General features: G+C 36.3%; 1 protein-coding gene across 1 annotated transcript; it reads left to right on the top strand.

Annotated features, from left to right (window-relative positions):
* The first annotated feature begins 312 nt into the window (after window positions 1-312).
* On the top strand, window positions 313-4,144 carry LOC145677609 (uncharacterized). Its single transcript, XM_081748060.1, has one exon. It carries the CDS (start codon window positions 872-874, stop codon window positions 2,126-2,128), a length of 1,257 nt encoding a protein of 418 aa, XP_081604186.1. The 5' UTR covers window positions 313-871; the 3' UTR covers window positions 2,129-4,144.
* Window positions 4,145-22,298: the final 18,154 nt, after the last annotated feature.

Genomic DNA, 22,298 nt, shown 5'->3' with positions numbered 1-22,298 from the left:
GAGTTTTGAGAAATGATAAGAGCATTTTTTTTTTTTAAAGATATTTTCCAAAATCAAGCGAGAAGAACGGATTTGTCTGGATTTGTCTTATGTCTTGATATCGCTAAGTAAAAGACCAATGTTCAAGTACATTTTACGTAAGATATTTTCGATGGTAAGTGAAGAACAAATATTACGAGATAAAGCTATATGCATTTTCTTTATATATATTTGTGTTTCTGTATGCTGAGTCATCTTACCTTTGAATAGTCAATTGTGGAAGTATGAAGTGTTGTTTGCCTTACGGTTACTACCAGGAAACACAAATATTACGAGATTTTGTAGTCTCATCCTCTTTCTCACATTTAAAAGTGCCTTCGAGCGCCGTTTCTGGCAAGACTACGCATATCTTATCAGTACATGAAACTGATGAACTAGAAACAGAAACAGTTCGTAGATAAGTAAGAAACACGGTATATTAGACCGAAGTTCAAAGCGAGAACTACCTTTAGTTAAAAGTAACTGCAAGCTGTATTAGAAGTTTGATTGCCTGATAGCTACAGTGTTAATATACTGTATAGACAATCTGTGTTAATCGTGTGGATGACACAAAACGCATTTGTGATAGAGCAACTGCACGAACTATATTAGAAGTTATCCTTCACTGCGTTGTAACGGCTTACCACACTTTTATAGACTTAAAAACAACGACATCCTCAGTTTGTTTATTGCCTCACAGCTTAGCTGTTTAGTGTTCAAGTGTAGTAGACCTGTTAAAATATTGTGAACAAGAAAAAAAAAGTTTCTAGTGTTATTGAAAGTGTTCTATAGATCTATTCAAGCACATTATAAGCTAAAATAACCAGTGTGTTGCGAGGTATTAAAAGTCAAAATGGACTATTCGTGGATAAGTGAAAAACTTGTAAGTGAACTCCCGAAAGTCATTGGTAAGCAAAACGATACAGAATCAGTTCAAATTAAACGCTGTGAATGGTCAAATAAATCCACAGAGGACGGCAGTTTTTTTGCATCAACAATTAAGAATGTCAAAGTTTATGCTCTCGTTAAGGGTAATGAAACTGTTTATCACTTCATAGTGAAAGTAATACCTGAGAACGAGTATATTAGAATGGCACAACGTTCTGATGTCCAATTCCTCAATGAATCTACGATGTATAAACAAGTTCTGCCTAAATACTTATCATTTGTTGAGTCAAAGTGTTGTCCTACAGCTCAATTTGAAATGTTCCCAAAGTGCTACTTAGCTTTGTGTGAAAAAGTGGAAGAAAGTATTATAGTTTTAGAAGACCTATCAGTGCGTGGGTTTCGTTTAGGAGATAGACGTACTCTAGATTACGACCATTGCAAACTTGTTGTTCAACATTTAGCCCGATTTCATTCGTTATCATACGCCCTTAAACATGAAAACAAAGATGAATTTGTAAATTTAGTTTCAAATTTTAAAGAGTGCCGTTATTTTGAAGAAAACTTTAAAATTCTAAATGGTATGATGAAACTTACAGCTCGCCACGCACTGTCAACCTTAGAAAATGATCCAAAGTATACGGGGTTTGTACAAAAATTTCGATCAGTGACTGAGGACATGCGTAAGTTAATAGAATTTCTGATTGCACCTAAAGAACCATTTGCAGTGTTGTGTCACGGAGATTTTTGCCGTAATAACATGTTATTCTCCTATGATAATAGTAAACCAAATTCAGTAGTATTCTTTGACTTTCAAACTCCTCGTTATGCTTCACCAGCTTTTGACCTAGCTTTTTTCTTATTTATGAGTACTACTCCAGATCTAAGACGTAATTTCAAAGAAGGTTTATTTAAAGTGTATCACGATACGTTAATCGCTTCTTTGCAATCTTTGGAAGTGGACACCTCTCTTTACACATTGGATGACATGTATGAGAACTACAAACAATATGCTTTGCATGGTTATCTCGTGACCTCATTTTTTCTCCCAAATATGTTCGCGAATCCAGAAGATATGCCAGATCTCAAAGACATTTTTGAAAATATGTTTGAAAGTGACGAACCCCAAATTGGTTTCCCATTAGAACTGTACACTCCTGAAGTATTAGAAAGATTAAGTGCTATTCTCAAAGAATTCTGTGATGGTGATTATCTACAGTTTTAAAAAAGAACGATCTACAGCTAAATGTGTATCGTTATAAACATTTGTAAATAGATGCATTGGTCTTCAACATTTTAATATGTAGTAAACGTGCATCGAATATAATTAAACATCATATGGAATTATTGTGTATGAAAATGGAATACACCAATCAATGGAACCAGAGAAATATTAGATTCTAACGCATACAATTTATAAATATGATAAAATTCATGTTCTTCACTTTTCAGTATAAATCTTCTGAAAATTTATTTTTCAATATATACTATGTGATTTGTGTATACTATATTTTAATTCGAACTGCATTAATTGTTTCAGTAATCTTTAAGAATGATACATTTCACAAATTATTGTTCATATTATAATAAAAATTATTACAAAAACTAGGTTAAATAGTATCATAAAATATTAATAAGTATCGGTACTTTAATCTTTTAAACCAGTGTCATTCACTTTAGTAGGAATAGTCATTGCTCAATTTTGAAAGATCAATGTAAGGTTTCGATGTATAAAACAAGAAGTCAAGTAGAATTATTTGACACAGGGTAAGAAGTTTCCGGTTTGAATTCAGTAGCCGGATCAGAGAGTTTTGTGGTAAATTTTCGAAGGCGAACAAAGTACAGGTGAAATGCCTATGGCCAAACTAAAATATTTATTTGCCAATGGTGACCGCAAATTTCGTACCCTAGTGTAATATACAGAGATTGTGTTTCAGACATTCAAGCAATATTTTATGAGAATCAAAATTTTCTAAAAGGAGTTGATAGAAAAACCCTTAGTCCCACTACTATTACATACTTTTCTGTACTTCAGGGATGACAAGATTACAAAATTAATTACATTCTTGTTGTGACATGTCAGACATACTTTAGTTCTTTCACTTTTACGTCCCACGGGTATGCCAGCTAGGCCAAAGGAGATGGTGATGATGAGAAATTAATGGAATGGTGTAATGAATAAAATGGGACAACCTCGAGAAAACCCACGCATATGGTGTTTGTCCACCACAAAGTCTACTTCGCGCGAGCTAGAATCGAACGAGGGACCCCATACTTTAATTCTTGAACAGAGTTTATCATCTTAAAAATCAATAGAAGAAAGAGAGCGTTTTGGGAGTTTTGAGCCCTCATGCAATATCAACGTTGTGAAACACGGGACATGAACTATGATCGGGGGCCAAATCTGGTGCAGTTGACAGGCAGACCATCAACATGTAAAATACATCTTCGTAGTATAGGCAGTTCCCACCACACTATCTCGCCTGCAAGAGAAGTGGATTACAGGTGGACGCTATCGGCACCTACTCAGATGAAATATTATAATAATAATAATAATAATAATAATAATAATAATAATAATAATAATAATAATAATAATAATAATGAGAAAACACGGTGACAATGGTAGAGCGCTCTCCTCTGCTACGAAGGTTCCCTGGTGCCGTCTTAAGCCATGCGTGCTTCTGGTGGACAATATCGTCTCCGTGGGTTTTCTCGAGGTTTTCCTGTTTCCAGAAGCATTGTCATTCCACCAATTATTTCACTGCCATTTACATTCATAAATTATCCATCTCCTTTATCCTAAAGGATATAATCGTGGGACGTAAAACTTGGAATTTCGTTTCATTTTTCAGTAATAATATTAATGAACAATGTCTATTATATCCAGATGGCTGAAGCGGACGAATAATAAACGAAGCGATCGACCGTAAAATCATTAGCGAAATAGGGCTATTCAACCAACCTAAATATGCTCTTAGCGTTCCCACCCCACAGTTGGAAACCGCACGGTTCAAATTATGCAATCGACCATCCTGACAAAATAAAGCTTATCCTCCTATAGAGTGATATAGTCAGTTATGTAAATTCTTGCATCTCAAGATTACTCAAGTATAACTTGTCTCAAAAAGCTTCGGTTTTCATTTGGAAGAAGTTGGATGCAGATCGTATGATGTCACCCGTAGACCCAACGTTTGGAGTTCTTGAGACGGTGAGAAGAGTGTGTGAATTGTTTACAACGCAACAAACTTATGGAGTAGTATTTTGCAATTTGTTTGTGTGTGTGTGTATTAGAAAGAAAACTGTATAGTGCTTCTATATCGTAGGCTAGAAGGTTTATTTCAAAAGTTCATGTTAATGAAAACTTGTGTCATTTTCTTGATTATTTTCATTTTTTTTTTTTTTTAATTTCCAAACTATGCTAAGCACAAGTAAGGAAGTATTATAGAACGGCTTATGTCCGTCTGCCTGTCTGTTGGTATGTATTAGAGTATAAACGGTAAGAGAGATGGAAAAGCAGTTTCTTGATCAATCTTCTCTGTTAACACTCTATTTAAAGCAGAAGTGGTAGAAATTAGCCGTTTTCGCTTTCAACGTTGATCGTCACAGTGTAAAAACGGAAAGAGATAGCGATAAATAGTTTATATATATATATATATATATATATATATATATATACAGTAGAGCGTCGATTATCCGAAGTAATTGGGGGACGTGGGTGTTCGGAAAACTGGTTTGTTCGGATAATCGAACTGTACATGTTTATTTGCCAAAAAGAAGTACTGTACAGTAAATTTATTCATGAAAACAGGCATCTCTTTAAGTATTACAAAGTAACGTAAAGTAACGCAAGTATTACTAAAGGCAACTTTAGTAGGAACAGTTTATTATGTGGTACAGTTTATTAAACAAAAATATGTACATATTACATACGCATTTTGCATGAACAATACACACAGTACACAAAATTAACGTTTAAAAAATCCTTTATTTTGGTCTGTCTAAGCAAGCCTACACGCTTACGAGCAGCTAAGTCACGTACATTTTTTCATTACAGATATCTCTCTAAAGCGGACAGCCGTGGGGAATCAAAAATTGTCCGCTATAGAGAGGTGTCCGCCTTAGAGAGGTGTCAATATTTCCTTACGTAAATTAGTAAAGAAAGTAATATCCCATTAGAAAAAATAATTGCATGTATTTACGAATATTACCAAAATGATACTGAACCTGTATTATTTTCTGCATTCAATACTCTATGTTCTTGACACAACATGGAAATAAGATGTTATAGTTTCCTGCACTTTACACTTATCACTACTTACTACGTTTACAGTATGTTCCTTTAATTTGTGGGTTAATTGCAGTCCAGTAGTGTCTTTTTTGAGACAATATGCGTACCCGAGGACAAAAGATACTAAATTTGTCTTCTGCTTGGTCAGAGATTCCAGAGGGACAGTAGAATAACGTGTCATCTTAAAGGGCAGGCAACTGTCAATTACTTTTGTGTCTAAAACAGGTTGGGTAGGAGTGAAATGCAAGCAAAGGATATGAGGGTGTTGTTAAACAGATAATGCTTCGCCTGGATTGCTGAGTAGACAGTTGAGGAGGTAAAATGTTGTCACAATGCTTCCTTGGTGACACATGTATGAATTACTAAAAATGTATTTTTAGTGTATTTTTCAACTTGTTTCTGGAGAAAGTGTCCGTAATACAGAGGTAAATAATACATATAAAAGACAGAAAATACTGTCCGTGTCCGTACTAGAGAGTGTCCGTTTTAGAGAGGTTTGCCAATATGATTTTTCCTATTACAGTGTTTAGGGATTACAAAATATGTCCGTTACGGGAGGTGTCCGCTTTATAGAGGTGTCCGTTAGTAGAGGTTTCACTATATATATATATATATATATATATATATATATATATATATATATATATATATATATATATATATATATATATATATATATAGCGTCCCAAGAATTACTTTCTTCCTGACATTTCTTGGTCTATTCAAACCGGAAGTGATGGAAATCCACGGTTTCCGGTTTCAACATTAACTGCCATAGTGTAAACGGTAATTAATAGCGAAATATTTTTTTTAATGAACTCAGTACCGCGAGAACAGTATCCATTTCCGACTTTATTTCTATATTGCAATCAAAAGTGGTAGTAATCAAATATCACTTCCGGTCCTAATATTGAATCCTATAGCGTACAAACGGGAAAGGAGAAGGCGACAAGCGTTTTTCTGAAATGGATTGCGAGTCCAAGGATATATTTCATTCCAGCTTTATTATTCTATTGAAGCTGGAATTGGTAAAAACAACTTCTTGTACCAATATTGGTTCCTACATAGTAATAATTGTAATAGATGGTTTAAAAAACCTTTTTTGATTTGTATTTAGCGTCCGATGAATAGGTTCTATCTCTTTTATTATCCCCTGCAACGTAAGTTATAGACCTACAATTTCCGGTTTCAGTATTGAATTTTCACAGTTTAGAGGTCTACCGTAGTTTCACATTGTGAAACAAAACTTACTCTTTTTAAGTGTAGTGATTTTATGCAATTGTTGTGTGATATATTTTATTTATTATGATCATTGTTTTTCTAAGAATTCTTTTATATTCATATGTGGCATCTCAAGCATCCGATGTAACATGTGCTTGTTAATATACGGTCATCGTGCATCATGAGCTCCTGTCGCTACGCAAAACAATAGGCCCGGTCATGTACTGTATTATAGTTAGCGCGAGTGCACCTAGCAATTCAAAAGAAGCTGCCGAAACTTGTCAATAGATAGCGTATCGGATACCACACTGGCAACACCAGACCACATACATCTTGATGACCCGTCAAGAGTTACGAGAACTCCATTAGGCTAGGAGTTTCTAATGCAATCATCGTATACCCCGTATCTGGCATCGTCATGCTATAATTTGTTTCGGTCTCTTTCAATTCTCTGCAATCGACAAAATAATAGGATAGTGGCCCTGTTTTCGGTTATGTCATTTTACATGTAGAATTGTTCTAGAATTAAAATAGGAGCTAATGCTTTCCTGGTGACATGATGCAAATATATGTTCTCGGGATACCAACAGGGTAAAGTGAACACTTCACCTGGTTGATATTTCGAGAACATACATTTGTTGTAATATTGTTTCCTAATCGAATTTGAGAGGAAAAGTAGATAAAGAGTTATTCAAGAAATGTTCTCAGTTTCTGGGTAGCTTAGGAACATACATATATAACCTACTCGAGAATTTCAAGACTTGAGCGCATGATTATAACCTGCGCATGATGACTTGAGTGCATGAGCGCATGATTGATTAGAAATTCATCCAACCCGCTCGACTATTTCGTATGCTACTACAGATTTGTTTTCTGTAAAGTGTTTTTCTGTTCCTCACTCAGATACGACTGAATTTGCTTCGAGTACTTGGAAATTACGTTCATGCAATAAATAAATGTTTTTTTTCACAGGTTATATTTCCGTTTATGTTACAATAATTAAGTGATGTAAAACGGGCTGAATCTGTGAAATGATAGATAGAGGTCGCTATAATGGTTAATAATAAAAAGGTAGTAATAGAATTGCAATAACAATTATGTAAACAACAGTATTTGATGAAGAAAATAATTAACAAATAATCACCTCTTCATAGACCCTTAGTGACTCGCCTAAATTTACATGGAAGTTTTTTTTAACTAGCTAACAGATTTTGTGTTTGAAAGTACTGAAAGTATTTGAGAACAAGATCCTGACACGAATAGCCTTATTCGGACCCAAGAGAAACGGGAATGAATAATGGCGGAAACTTCATAGCGGAACTACATAATTTATAGATTTACCAAACATAATTTGTCATCAATTCTAGGAGGCTCAGATGGACAGATCATGTAGCCAGGATGGAAGAAAGTAGGAACGGTTTCAAAGTCTTAACTGGAAAACCAATCGGAAAACGACCATTAGGAAGACCAAGGTGCAGATGGGAGGACAATATTAAGATCAGTCTCGCAGAAATAGGAATACAAAATAGAAACTGGATCCTGTTTGCTAAGAACAGAAGTCAATGGAGAGCTTTTTTGAATGAGGCATTGAACCTCCATGACTATAGAGTTAGTTAGTTAACAGTTTTTGTGTAAACTCAAAGAATTGATTAGCGTTGGTAAATGGATACCGAATCGGCTTTCCACGCAGAATATCCGGGTCCAAATCCCAGCAGGTCCGAACTTTTTAACATGCTTCAATTTTATTTTTAATCCATACTCAGCGTGATAAGCAAGATCTCAGAAAAGGAGATATTTGAATGAAGGGAAATTGGCGTAGGGCCATGAAAAGAGACAATGGTTTAAAAATTTATTTCCTTCAGTTGTTCCAGATTTGGTATTTTCAGTTTATTTCAGCCATGATTTTCAAAATCACATATGATCAGTTTTTTATTTATTTTTATTTTTTTAATATGGAGTAGATAGTGAGATAATACACATAACGAGTTATAATGTCTTCGGTACATGGCACTCTTATAGGGTGAACATAAAATTTTCAGCTGAAAACGGGACAGGTTCTGGCTTTTTTTAAATCATGAAAAATTAAACAAAAAATAGGTAGACAACGAACATCTCCGTTTTACTGACTTTTGCAGTGTTGTTAACACCCAACCAACACCTCACCCGCCAGGTACCAACCTGCCAGTATCTCTCGCCATGCCCGTAAGAAATTTGACGTTAAAAGATTTCGCGTTTAAATTTCCACTACCTACAGACAATTTACTTATAATGACTATATTTTTAGAGACGTAAGAATGAAAATTGACTATAAAATGGCTAGAAATGAAAGAAATTTGGCTAGGTTTGCCACTGGTGCTGAATTAGCAACCCCGACTTTCAGGTCTACCTTTGTTCTTGTCAGTGCCCTAATATCAGAGCTCCCCCTCCTCTTTCTACCTTTACCACAGAACGAGGTCAAGTAATTCGATATGAAAAAGAAAGACACGTTAAGTTTGTTCAACGAACAAGCAACTTCTAAAACCTCTGCTGCCTTTCGAACAGTACTGCGAACTATAGATCATGTTTAGTGTAGGAAATATCAATTCAATTCTTGCCTCTTTGTTATTATCAATCTTTAATACCTTTACAAGACTTCTTTCATTTACATAAAACGGGACAAATACTATTTTGTTTACCTATTGACGGGACGGCCGGGACACGTCCCTTAAACGGGACTGTCCCGGTCAAAATGGGACGTATAGTCGCCCTAACTCTTAGGACAATACGCTCCAAAAAACAGAGATTAATCTTGAAGTGGAGATTTTTTTTCGATCATATTGCACAGCTAAAACCTATTTCAATCCTCCCCAGGCTAACCAACTGCTTGAAAAAGTACATGTAAGTGTGGTTACATCTGTCCAGGCGTTTGTAAATCCAGCAAAAGTACTGGATACGACCCAATGCAATTAAAACAGTCAAGGGTTCACCTACTTTTGTGGTTGACTGTATTTGCACTTCTGTTTGAATAGAAGTCGCTTTACGTACTACTACTGTGAAGGAAACATTCTTAAACATACTGGAAAAGTAAATGTCCAACTACAAGATACCGTAAGTCGTTGTATGTATTAGTTTAATAACAATAATGTATTTCATTTGGTGTTTATCAGGTTTGGTCATCTGTTTGTATACTAAGGTTTCACACAATTTGATATAATGTTCATGTTTCTGCCTTAAAAACCTCTCCACACTCTTACTTTCTGTTTGCTAAGCTAGTCTACTTGCAAAAAGGTCACTAGAAAGCAGGCAAACTAGAAGGAAACACTACTCCCAATAGTAAATAGATTTACTGATTCTGAGTCAATATGCTTTGAAGAAGACAGCTAGAGGGATCTATTATAAATTCTGTCAGTGTTCCTTTACACTATATGAAAGAAAAATCGAGCTACCAACCGCATCATGAGGTTCTTAAATTATTTAGTGAGGTCAAAATTGACACTGGCCCTTTTTATGTCCCCGGGCTTGGATTCGATTCCCGGTGTAGATGTATCGCTCGAATAAAAACTCGAGTAATAGTTTAGATCCTACTTTAAGTAGAAAGTAGAACCTGAAATACTTTTGATGAAGAAATAGAATAGTTAAAATTGGATCAATCCAGATATCAAATAAATAACTCCGTTCTGCTTCTGTCCTTTCTATCATCATTTATGTTTAATTAGTACAACTGAATGATGTATTCCTTTCTACTCGAAGAAAAAGCTTCAGGTACGAAACTTCGTGATTTTCTTCCTCGTTACTGATATATATATATATATATATATATATATATATATATATATATATATATATATATAAACTCTTTAGCATTAAATTTCTTAGTGACTAATCTTCTTACTGAGGGATTTAGTCCATGCAAACTAACCTTTCAGCAGTGGCGTATTTAGGGGGGCTTCCGGGCTTAAGACCCCCCTCCCGAAATCTCACTTACTATAGTAAAGTATACGAAATATCTTGCAGAATTTTCACATTTTCAGACAACCCCCCCCCCCCCCGAAAGTTAGCAAAGCCTTCCCCGAAACAAAATCGTAAATACGCTACTGTCTTTCAGGCTACATTATTCTGCTGTTAACCCATTTTCGACCATTTCTTGACCTACTTCCTTTTTCCTCTGTGGTATTCAATTATTGAAATTGTCACTCCATCCCTATATCCAGTACTTATGAAAACTTAATTCCCTACTATTATTTTTGAGAATTTAGTATACATTTTTCCATTCCATTCTTTTAAAGCGACAATTAAGACATAGTGCATTTCTGTCATGACATATTAAGTTCCTACATGATTTCATAACTGCATTGGATTGGATTACATTTGAATTTATCTTCCCGTTCTTCAGCGAGGCTATATGAGAATAGACCTACGTCCTAACGTAGGATTCGAACCACATGAGCTCCTCCCAGGAAACGAATCCGGATTTCCCATGTCAAGGGCGCGCACGCTATCTACATAGCCACAAAGAAGCTCATGTCATAATTGGAAATTAAATTTTTCCGTTGAACAAAGCAGATGTAAGTGTTACTAGTGTCATTCGAATAAATAATAATATTTAAATATCAGGTAGTTTAAAAAGTACTGAACCTTTTCCGTACAAGGTGGCGTTAGTGTCCCAAATATCAGGGTATATGAGTCCCAATGAGTCAGGCCCATACAGTAGGGATGTAGTACATATAAGAGGTTTCAGTTGTTCTTCCCGCTGAAACTAAGTTACGTGAGTGGAGACTGTGGTGCCGCCACTCAAAGGAGTTGGGTATCACAAACTACCAAAACCAAGAACGAATCAAATCATTCGGAACGCATCTGATAGAATTAGCCAATGATACAATTAGCTACTGACAGTAGCAGACGATGCAGTTAGTTACGACTCTAGCCGGCAGTATCGCTAATATCACTTTCGTTGCATTGTGGGAAAGATTTGAATTTCAATTGGGTATATACAGAGTGGTGCATCAAGGTGATCAGTGGTCAGGCCTAACGCCATTTGAAAGCTGACAGTTGAAGCTAGTAGATGTGCAAAAAGTGTTGGAATTTTCATAGTCACACGTAAGATTTGTACCGTGAAAGTGAGTGAACTTTCTCCAAAACTGCTACATTTTACAATCCTACTTCGATAAACGTGGAAAATCCTGAGCAGGTCCTGAAGAAATTTGTGCTGTTTATGGGCAAGATACGTTATCAAAAGCAACACCCAAAAGATGGTTCAGTCGGTTTCGTTCTGGAAATTTCACGTCCAAGATGCTCCTCGCAATGAACAACCAATCACAGCAAACTTGGGTGATATTCTGGCAAAGTCGAGCAAGACCTGTACGTAAGCAGTCATGGTATCCATCACCAAACAGTACTCAACAATTTGAAGAAAGTTTGCTACAAAAAGGAGCTTGGATGCCACGTGAAGTTCGGATGCCACATGATCTGACTGAAAAATATTTACTTGATTGAATTTCTATCTACGAATCTCTACAGAAACTTGTCAAACTCGAGCTATTTCTGAAGAGGCTGATCACGAGTGATGAAAAGTGGATAACCTACGAAAAATGTGAATGAAAGATTGCGTTGAAGCAAAGAGAAACTCCATAGTCTGTAACAAAACCCACATTGACGCTCAGGAGGGTTATGTTGTGCGTTTGGTAGAATTGGAAGAGCATCGTGCAGCACGAGTTCTTGCCACCGGGCAAAACCTTAGGCTCAGGCATGTACTGTCGAATTATCCCAAGTACACCTAACAATTTAAAGTAACAACTGGAACTTATCAACAGAAATGGTAACGTATAACTTGTTGACAACACTAGACCGCATACGTCTTCAACGACCCGTCAGAAACTGAGAGAACCTGACTGAGAGGTTTTAATGCATCCGCTATGTGCTTCTGACTTGACAACGTCAGACTATCATTTGTTTCAGTATCTGCGGAACTCCTTGATTGGTTTTAAGTTAGGTTTAGAAGCCTGTTGTGAATACAACGTGTCACTTTTTTTCAACAGAAACCATATAAATTTCAAAGGCGGCCAGAAAAATGGCATTATGTCATAGAAACAAAATGGTGAATATGTGGTTTCATAGTGGTATTTTCAAATCACAATAAATGTAATTTCAGTTTTTATCTTCTAAGGATCAATATTTCTATCGACCAAATATTTACCATTCGCCAAATACTCGAAAAAAAGTGGGAATACAATACCCCGGTACATCAACTATTTATTGATTTTAGAAAGGTTAGGAGAGAAACAATATACAACGTTCTTACAAAACTTGGAATACCGAGAAAGCTAATTAGATTAAGTAAGATATGTTTAAATGAATCCAAAAGTAAAGTCCGGGTAGGAAAATTTTTGTCCGCGAGCTTTCACGTCGAAAATGGCCTGAACCAAGGAGATGCGTTGTCGCCATTATTATTTAACTTTGTTCTGGAATACGCTATAAGGAAAATCAAAGATAGCAACCAGGGCCTAGAGTTGAACGGTATTCACCAGGTTATGGCATACGCTGATGATGTAAATTTAATAGGGGATGATAGGAGAACAATAGAACAAAATGCAGAGATCTTATTAAACGCTTGCAGGGACATGGGTTTAGAAGTAAATGCAGAGAAAAGTAAATACATGGAAATGTGTCGGGACCGTAATACAGCAAGTTATGGATGCGTTAAAATATTAAATAATACTTTTGATAAAGTGGATACTTTCAAATATTTAGGATCAATATTAACAGAGGAAAACCATATTCACGAAGAAATTAAATGTCGACTAAAAGCAGGGAATTCGTGTTATTATTCGGTTTAAAATCTCTTGTCGTCGTGAATTCTGTCGAGGAATTTGAAGCTTAAAATATACAAAACTATAATCATGCCTGTTGTTCTGTATGGTTGCGAAACATGGTCACTTACTCTGAGGGAAGAACATAGACTGAAAGTATTTGAGAGCAAGATCCTGACACGAATATTCTGACCCAAGAGGAACGGGAATGGGGAACGGCGGAAATTTCATAACGAGGAACTAGGCCTACATAATTTATACGGTTTACCCAACATTGTTAGAGTCGTCAAGTCTAGGAGGCTTAGATGGGCAGGTCATGTAGCTAGAATGGAAGAAAGTAGAAACGCTTTCAAAGTTTTGACTGGAAGATCAATCGGAAAACGACCATTAGGAAGACCTAGGCGCAGATGGGAGGACAATATTAAGATGGATCTCACAGAGATTGGAATACAAAGTAGAAACTGGATGCAGTTACCTAAGGATAGAAGTCAGTGGAGAGCTTTTGTGAACGCGGCAATGAACCTCCGAGTTCCATAGGCCATAGAGTTAGTTAGTTAAGGCTCAATATTTTGTAGACAACCTGGTACATATTGAGATCTAGAGTTTTACGTCTCACGCTATACCTTGTAGGCTAAAGCAAATTGGTAATTTATGAAAGTGAACGATTTTGAAATAATTTGCTGAATGAGAAAGTGGGAGGAAACGAGTGAACCTCTAAGTTAAGTTACAAGCTTTGAACATAAGCTCAATATAAACCTTTATGTTGAGATCCTGCAAAATTTTCCACGCGATGTCTTTACAAATGTGAATGACTTCAACTACGATTCGGAGACTAAGTAAGCAATCTTTATTATTATTATTATTATTATTATTATTATTATTATTATTATTATTATTATTATTATTATTATTATTATTATTATTATTATTATTATTATTATTATTATTATATTACTATTTTCTCTCAATGTTGGTCCAGTATTTATAATCAATAGCTACCATATTCTATCGTGAATGAATGACTAAATTTTTTTCCCAAACATGTACTGTACAACATATTCCTACCGTTTTGGTGAGCCACTTGGTGAGTTTCTCGCTTGCTTAGATATTGCTTGCTTGCTATATTATGAAATGTGCTGACTCGCAGAATGAAGCAACTGCTGCTATTGCGTCGTAGTGAAATTGCCTTCTTCAGGGTTTTTCTGCCGACTTGGCAAGATTGCCTTCAATCTTGATCATGTTATTGTTGCTTAGCAACGTCATCCTGTTTTTTTAAGCATTTTCTTCCGCTATTGAAAGCACTGTTTTTTGTTTTTGTTTTTTTAATTTAGATGCATTGCAAAAGGGTGAACGTACGTATAAAATGCCATAACTCCAATGTATAAATCCGCATCCGAAAGCGAGTGTCAATGTAATAAGATTTCGAGAGAATAATAAACTTCCTCCAGCATAATAATCCAGTCAACGGAGGAAAAATAGAAAAAAAAATAAATCACATAGTTTTGAAATTTGGCACAGTTGTGTGGGGAAGTGCCTTAAACGAGATAGTAAATGTCCCCGAGGTTACAGAGACGGGCGATGGAGAGGAGATTGAAGGTGTTTTTTCTAGTTTTTCTTAAACATTTCAAACATTGTGGGCCCTAGTAAAAAGATTTCAAGTAAAATATTAAACTAATTAAATTTCCTACAAAAATAGTCTTATACATTCTTCCATAGGATCAATAGTTTAAGAGAAGGAAGGGGATAAAAAATAGATATTTCAAAAAGATCTTATTTTAATGATAAAATCAACTAATTCTGTTCAGGTAACTTTGAGAAAGTAACTCATGCCTATAAACACTGAACAAAGGCAATACACAACTTTGTACACAAACTCACTATCGTGCGGGAACGGGCAAAGTGCCAATGCGAGCAGGGGCTTCAGCGCGGGTTACGTTTGTACGAGTCGCTTGCGCGTCGCATTCCAAATCTTTCTTAATTCTCCTAATACTTTGAGCGTGTACAGACGTAGACTATGTGGAGGTCTAGTTTTACAATCAATTTCAAGTTGGGATGAAAGATTAGGAAAGATTTGCAAGCAGTGAATAAAACACGATGTTGAAGGCTGTTGCTCTAAAACAAACAACTATCTTCAAATCTCTTGCAATTGATTGAGGTTTTGAGTATTGTTTCCTGCAAGAGGCGAGGAGAACAGCCTTTTTCTTCCCTCTGAAAACTTCGCGCTTCCCACTCCTTGCAATACTTGCCTTCATTAACCCCTCTTTTTCACCTACAACACGCTTATTACTTACATGTAATTTTTTCCGTTTATCTTTTTTTCTTGAAAATTCTTTCAGAACATCTTTTACTGCTGTTATACTTTGGAAGGTTGATCAACTCAGAGGAGAAAGGAGGAAATTTTGTCTACAATATTAAAGAATACAGAAATGAGTTTTACTATTGATTATTTACATGACATAAGCCAATATGTAGGTAATAATTTGTTACTACGTTGGAAATACTCATAATCTACAATCATTTCCCTTATTTTCTTTCAATTGGACGTCTGTCTAAATTGGAGAAGTCTGTCTGACTTTTCAATGGAATCGATAGTGTCCACCATATAGACACATTTTACTGAACTTGAAAATGATTTGAAAATGAAGTGAAATCTTTAAGTTTTACGTCCCACGGTTATGCCGGTTAGGCTAAAGGAGACGGTGATGATGAGTAATGAATGAAATGGTGGAATGAAGAAAGTGAGAGGAAACAGGAGAACCCCGAGGAAACCCACGCACACGGTGTTTGTCCACCACAAAGTGAAAATGATTTGATTTACTCCTAAGTTAAAAATAAAAATTTGTTATGTGGACTGCGAGATTGGAGGAACGAAACTGATGTTCTTTATACAATTGATATTTTCCTCTTTTAAAGACCCCAAGACGGTCAAGAATACAGAAATTGTTAATTTTGCAAACAACTGCGCTGTTTGTTCAGTAGAGCAGAGAAGTTGTATACAGCAAGAAACTTTCTTTTAAGGAAATAACTTAGACATGATATGAATTTTAATTTCTGACAAATTTAAAATTCTTATAAATCGTTTTAATAATGACAGTGAGATAACTTTCTTAATACATTTTAGCAATGTGCAAAACAATATTAATACAATGATAACTTTTCAAAAATCTTTGGAAATCTAAACATACAATTTACTGCTGAGAATATCTGCAAGACTTCTATTTCTGTAACATGTATAAAAGGTGGCTAACCGTTGTTAAAATCTCACCATAAAACCAGAATGAAGAAATAATGTAATTTTGTTCAAAACCATTGCATTAAATTACTACATTGCGATTTGAAAGTGTTTTTATGGAGCTTTTAAGTACTGTTTCTCACTCAGCGTGGAGAAGTACGTTGAGAGGGATGATATAAACTTCTGTTGCACTATTCAATGTAACTGGATGAATAAACTTTTATAATGCCATAACAGAGATCAATGTCCCTTTCAATTACACTTTATGTGACACGAAAATTTCTCCTGCGCTGTTTTAATCTTAACATCATACAGCTCTGAAAAACTCACTTTCTTCTATCACCAGAACTGATGGAGAGATTTATTTGCGTTTACCACAAGATATCTGTATGTTAAATCTCGATCAAAATTATCTCTCAGTTTTTCTCTCCGACTTATCTATTTGATATGATTGTTTAAAATGTAATCTCTAGTTAGTGATTGATAAGAGGTAATGAGACATATTGATGAAATGAAATATAATAGTTGGAGATTAACGATAAACTGCGTAGGCCGAGTGAACTCGTCAACACATCCATTTCAATGTCTCATAGCACGAGAACAACCTGCTATGAGACATTGAATAAGTATCTTTCGAATCTTTCTAATAAGATGTGAATACACACTGACCCAGTTTTTCAGTTGGTTTTCCTATTTATGCTGTTGATTTGATTTGTACATTCAGATAGAATTTCATGTTTATTTTTGCGCGCGTATACGTTTATGTACATGTGTGTGACTAAGGGAGAGAGAGTGGGAGACAAGAAAATGAGCAATAAATCAGAATATTAATTAGATTTAGAACTCATTTAAAAGATAAAGGTGTTCACTCACCTACGACAGTCCGCCACTCCATGACTGATTGTGTTCTATGACTCTTGATGACAACAATACATTTGACGATTGCCCGACGGCTCACTTTCCACTGGAGAAAACTTCTTTGCAAAATGTTTTTTTTTTTTCAAGTCCCGTTGCTATGCTTTCCAGAGGCCAGAAACCGTACGCAGAAGAAAGATGGTGTCTCAGAAGTCCAAAATCACACATACAGGGTTTGTCCGGAAAGTAATAGGACTGGTTTTATTCCGCCATGACTGTACTTCGGAGCGTTCCTAGAGGGCGTTCCTAGCTAACGAACGAGCGGCAGGTCAGCTGTCTCCGAGCACACGGAGAGTCAGGACAGGCTTTTTCGCGCGACATGTTTCTGTGAGTGGTGCAAGCCGAAAATGCAGCGTTCGTTAGAGCAGAGGTACGCGATTAAATTCTGTGTTAAACTCGATAAATCTGCGACAGAGACGTTTGATATGATCAAGCAGGCTTACCCAGATGATGCTTTAGCAAGAAGTGGTGTGTTTCGGTGGCACAAGTCCTTTTCGGAGGGCCGGGAAGAGGTCGCCGATGAAGACCGTGCTGGAAGACCTTCGACTTCGACAAACACCGATAATGTGACTCGTGTGCGCGAAGTTTTGAACTCAGACCGTCGACTAAGTATTCGCTTAATTGCCCAGATGTTAAATTTACCAAAAACTGTGGTTCATGAAGTTGTGACGGAGCATTTGAACATGTGCAAGGTGTGCGCGAAGATTGTCCCAAAAGTGCTCACTGACGACCAGAAATTGCGGCGAGTGGAATTGTGCCAAGGAAATTTGAACATGTGTGAAAGTGACCCCCTATTTTTGAATAACGTAATCACAGGTGACGAATCATGGATCTTTGAGTATGATCCCGAGACAAAGAGGCAATCTTCCGAGTGGCACACGCCGGCGTCTCCTTGCCCCAAAAAGGTAAGAATGAGCAAATCCAAAGTGAAAACGATGCTCATTGTCTTTTTTGACATCAAAGGCATCGTCCACCATGAATTTGTTCTTCCTGGACAAACCGTCAATGCTAAGTTTTACGTGGAAGTGCTCAAGAGACTCAAACGAAGGGTCAATCGGGTCCGACCAGACATCGGAGCCGACTGGAAGCTGCACAACGACAACGCCCCGGCTCACACCGCCTTTCTTGTGAACAGCTACCTGACCAAGGCCGGCATCCCAACGCTTCCGCAGCCGCCCTACAGCACCCCGGACTTCTTTTTGTTTCCCCGATGAAAGGCAAGCATTTTGAGACGACAGAGGGGATCCAAGCAGCTTGCACCGCGGCTCTCAAGGCTATTCCGGAGAATGACTTCCGTGACGCCTTCAATGCTTGGAAATTGCGCTGGCAGCGCTGCATCGATGCAGAAGGAGCCTATTTTGAAAGTTTTTAAAGAATTGTAACGATTGGCTCAATATTTTTTTTTTAAATCGACTCAGTCCTATTACTTTCCGGACAAACCCTGTATACAACCACGTATAGTAGATAGGAGTAGTGCTACGAACAGTGGTGCGAGGAAATCTTCAGATTTTTTAACTTTTCTGCAAAAACTGGAGCACTGTACAAGGTAGTATATTGACTCTCGGGGGAAGTGTAGAAGAAGTAAAACTTCACCATTCCACGTGCACTCCTTCTGGGTTGGGCTACGAATTTTTCAGCAGTTTCTAGTCAATATGGTAGACGTCACGTCAGTACTTTGAAACAAAATAAGTAAGGGAGCACTAGTATATACCAATTACTAACGAAAGATCAGCACTCTGACAATACGTTTTATTGGGAATCAATTTAATTCCATAATTTTATTATTATCATTTGCAGGAAGAGAAAACACAACCCTTTTTATCCCCTTCAAAAAATTAAGCCCTGGTAGTTGCAAACTAAGCTGTTGTAAGCACATCCTCTGAATATTGAAAGCCGAGGATCATGTTTCAGAAAAAAGAAGTTTTAAATAAAACAAAATATGAAACTGAAAACTTCAAACTGGATAAATACAGACAAGTTACGTAACTGGTTTTGCCTTTCTTTTGTTTCCAATAGAAGTTGATCCAATGAGAAGAAAACAAGTCAACCAAATCTACTATTGTTCGCTAGGCACGATAATTAAAAATCATAAGAAAGAAGTATAACTAAAATTTACCTCAAAAGGCGCTAAATTAGAAAACAGAAATATGCGTGCATACCCAGACGCTCAAAGAAGAAAGCTTGAGGACTAATCTGCCACATAGTAAATGCATGGAAAGTAGACTACAATTTGGCAATGAGATTGGTTACGATACTGATAAAAATACTACATGTAAAATGTTTAAATATTGTAGGAGTCTGGGGAGGCAGTCAGGGGGGCAGAAGTAGCTACTAGGGGGGCGTTACTGGCGTCGTCACTGATGCAGATGATACAGTTATTATAGCTAGAACCTAAGAAGGACTACAGGAGATGATTGACAAAATAGTTGACGCTAGGAAATTATATGGAATAGAAATCAACACCGAAAAATCGACTCATGAGAATATCCCGTGGAAATGCGCCCTTACTGGTCAGAGTACAACAAAGAAAACTTGAAGAGGTCGATCGTTTCAAATGTCTGTGAAGTATTTTGACGAAAGACGCGTACTGAACCAAAGAGATTGAGAAAGAGAGGCAAGTTCGAGAATTGCCATAGCCAAAGAAGCATTCAACAAGATCTCACTCTTAACTAGCAGCAGACTAAGAAAGAAGTTGGTCAAGTGATATATATATGGAGTATTGGATTTTATGGTTCAGAGATTTGGACATTACGGAAGATAGGGAAGAAATAATTAGAGAGCTTCGAAATGTGGTGTTGGAGGAAGATGGGAAAGATTAAATGGACGGAGAGAGTAACAGACGAAGATGTTTTAAAACGGATAGGAAGAATAGGACACTTCTAGCCACCACCTTTCGTAGAAATGCCAATTGATTGGGCACATCTTACGAAGAAATTGTCTTCTTCATACCGCCATAGAAAGAAAGATGGAAGGAAAGAGAGGAATAGGGAGAAGAACACAAGTGATCAATGATTTGAAAAATAGAAAAAGATATTTTGAGTTAAAAGAGAAAGCTGAAAGTCGAGAAACGTGGAAGAAACATTTCCAGGCCCAAACTGAAAATTAAGAAGAAAAGAAAAGAAAAGAATCCTTATTAATCCATGACCTGCCAAAAGGCAGAATACTTAATAATAATAATAATAATAATAATAATAATAATAATAATAATAATAATAATAATAATAATAATAATAATAATAATAATAATAGTAGTAGTAGTAGTAGTAGTAGTAGTAGTAGTAGTAGCACAACACGTGAGAACATATAATAACATGAATTCTGGCCAGACATAGTATCTTTCTAAAACAATATACGAGGAAATAATTACTCTATTAATTGATCTTGTTTTTGAAGGAAAACAAACCAAGTATTTCGGTATTATTGTTGATTCTATACTCGATATATCTCATGCAGACCAGCTTACAACTATAATACATTATGTGAATACTAACGGGATTCCAATTGAACGTTTTATTTGCTTCTTACGAAATGTGAGACATCAATCAGAAGATATCGTAAATGCAAATTTGAATATTTTGAAGAAATACGACATAGATATTTCCAGTGGTAGAGGCCATCGTATGACAATGCTTGAAACCTATCTGGAACTTACTCGGTAATTGAGACGAGAATAAAGCAAGTCTGTCCTCAAACTGCCTACGTTCCATGCGCTGTACATTCTCTTAATCTACTGGGCTCATGTGCTGCTGAGAGTTGTACAAATGCTTTTTTTTTTTTTTTTTTTTTTTTTTTTTTTTTTTTTTACTGCGCCAACAACTCTTATAACTTTCTCACGGATTCTACGCACTGACGGAAAATTCTTAGTCAAAACTGGAAAATGTTTTCCCAGAGTCTGAGCAAAGCACGATGGTCTGCCTGTCGTGATACATGTCATGATTTTCAAGATGATTACAAAGAAGTTTGCAAAATGACTGGCCAGAATCCTTGAAATTAATTTTCAACGACGAAATGAAAAAGCGCCAAACACGAGACGAGGCCGCATTGTTAATGAGAATCTCAGCAGTTTGGAAACAGTGTTTATGACAGTTCTTCGGGGAACTATCATAAATTGATTTCAAGCTGTGATGATAGACTTTATGCTGTACTGTAAATATTTGTAGGACAAGTTTCTGGCATAAGATTTCTTCCGATTCTTTCGGAAAAATTGACTAAGTATAGATCTGGTCATCAGACTAATGCAGTCGACGAAAGAAGAAGAGAAAAGTGTTTACTATTGCCTGGTGAGAAAGTATCGAAACGACAAAACTGAAGTTTGAATCAGAGTATTTGAGAATCAATACATTTAATGTATCATGGATTCTTTGTGTTTCTCACTCAATAACGTAATGGTCTTTACAAGGAACATCATTATAAATTTTACTTCTTAGAACACCTGACTACTTCGTACTTAACTTCAGTTTCAGGAGCTGCCGAGAAGCTTATTTCACTGAGCCCTATAAAGATGATCTTGACTCCACTTCGCACCATTAATAGTTGCATCTGAAACCTCATCTGCAACTTCTATCGGCAGACGATAAGAAGTCAGCAAATTTCTCATATTTATGTCAATTTCTTCGCGAAGAGGATCTCGTGGAAGTTTATCCAAACTTCCAAATCAGGGTATAGTCATCGGATGGCACAAAGTACACCGGCGACTAACTGCTCAGGAGAACGCTCTTTCTTAACTTTAAGACATGTAAAGACTTGTCTAAGGTGATCAATGAGTGAGGAACGGCTTTCTGGTTTGACACTCATCAACACTGAAGGAAAGGTGATGAAGAAAATAAACTTCAATGTTCTAATAGATAACTTTTCTTGCTGCACAGCAAGGAAGGTCTTCTGTGAAAAATAAAACAAATGTTAAAATGTAATTTACTTAATTTATGTTACGCATATTGCTTAATTGCATTTT

This window comes from Thermobia domestica, unplaced genomic scaffold (genome assembly GCF_964235325.1).
Source record: "Thermobia domestica unplaced genomic scaffold, izTheDome1.hap1.1 HAP1_SCAFFOLD_1094, whole genome shotgun sequence".
Lineage (NCBI taxonomy): Eukaryota > Metazoa > Arthropoda > Insecta > Zygentoma > Lepismatidae > Thermobia > Thermobia domestica.
This window is presented reverse-complemented; position numbering and strand designations above follow the sequence as displayed.

Bases quoted from the DNA above. Each gene is read 5' to 3' on its own strand.
- LOC145677609 (XM_081748060.1), top strand. From the start codon at position 872: ATGGACTATTCGTGGATAAGTGAAAAACTTGTAAGTGAACTCCCGAAA.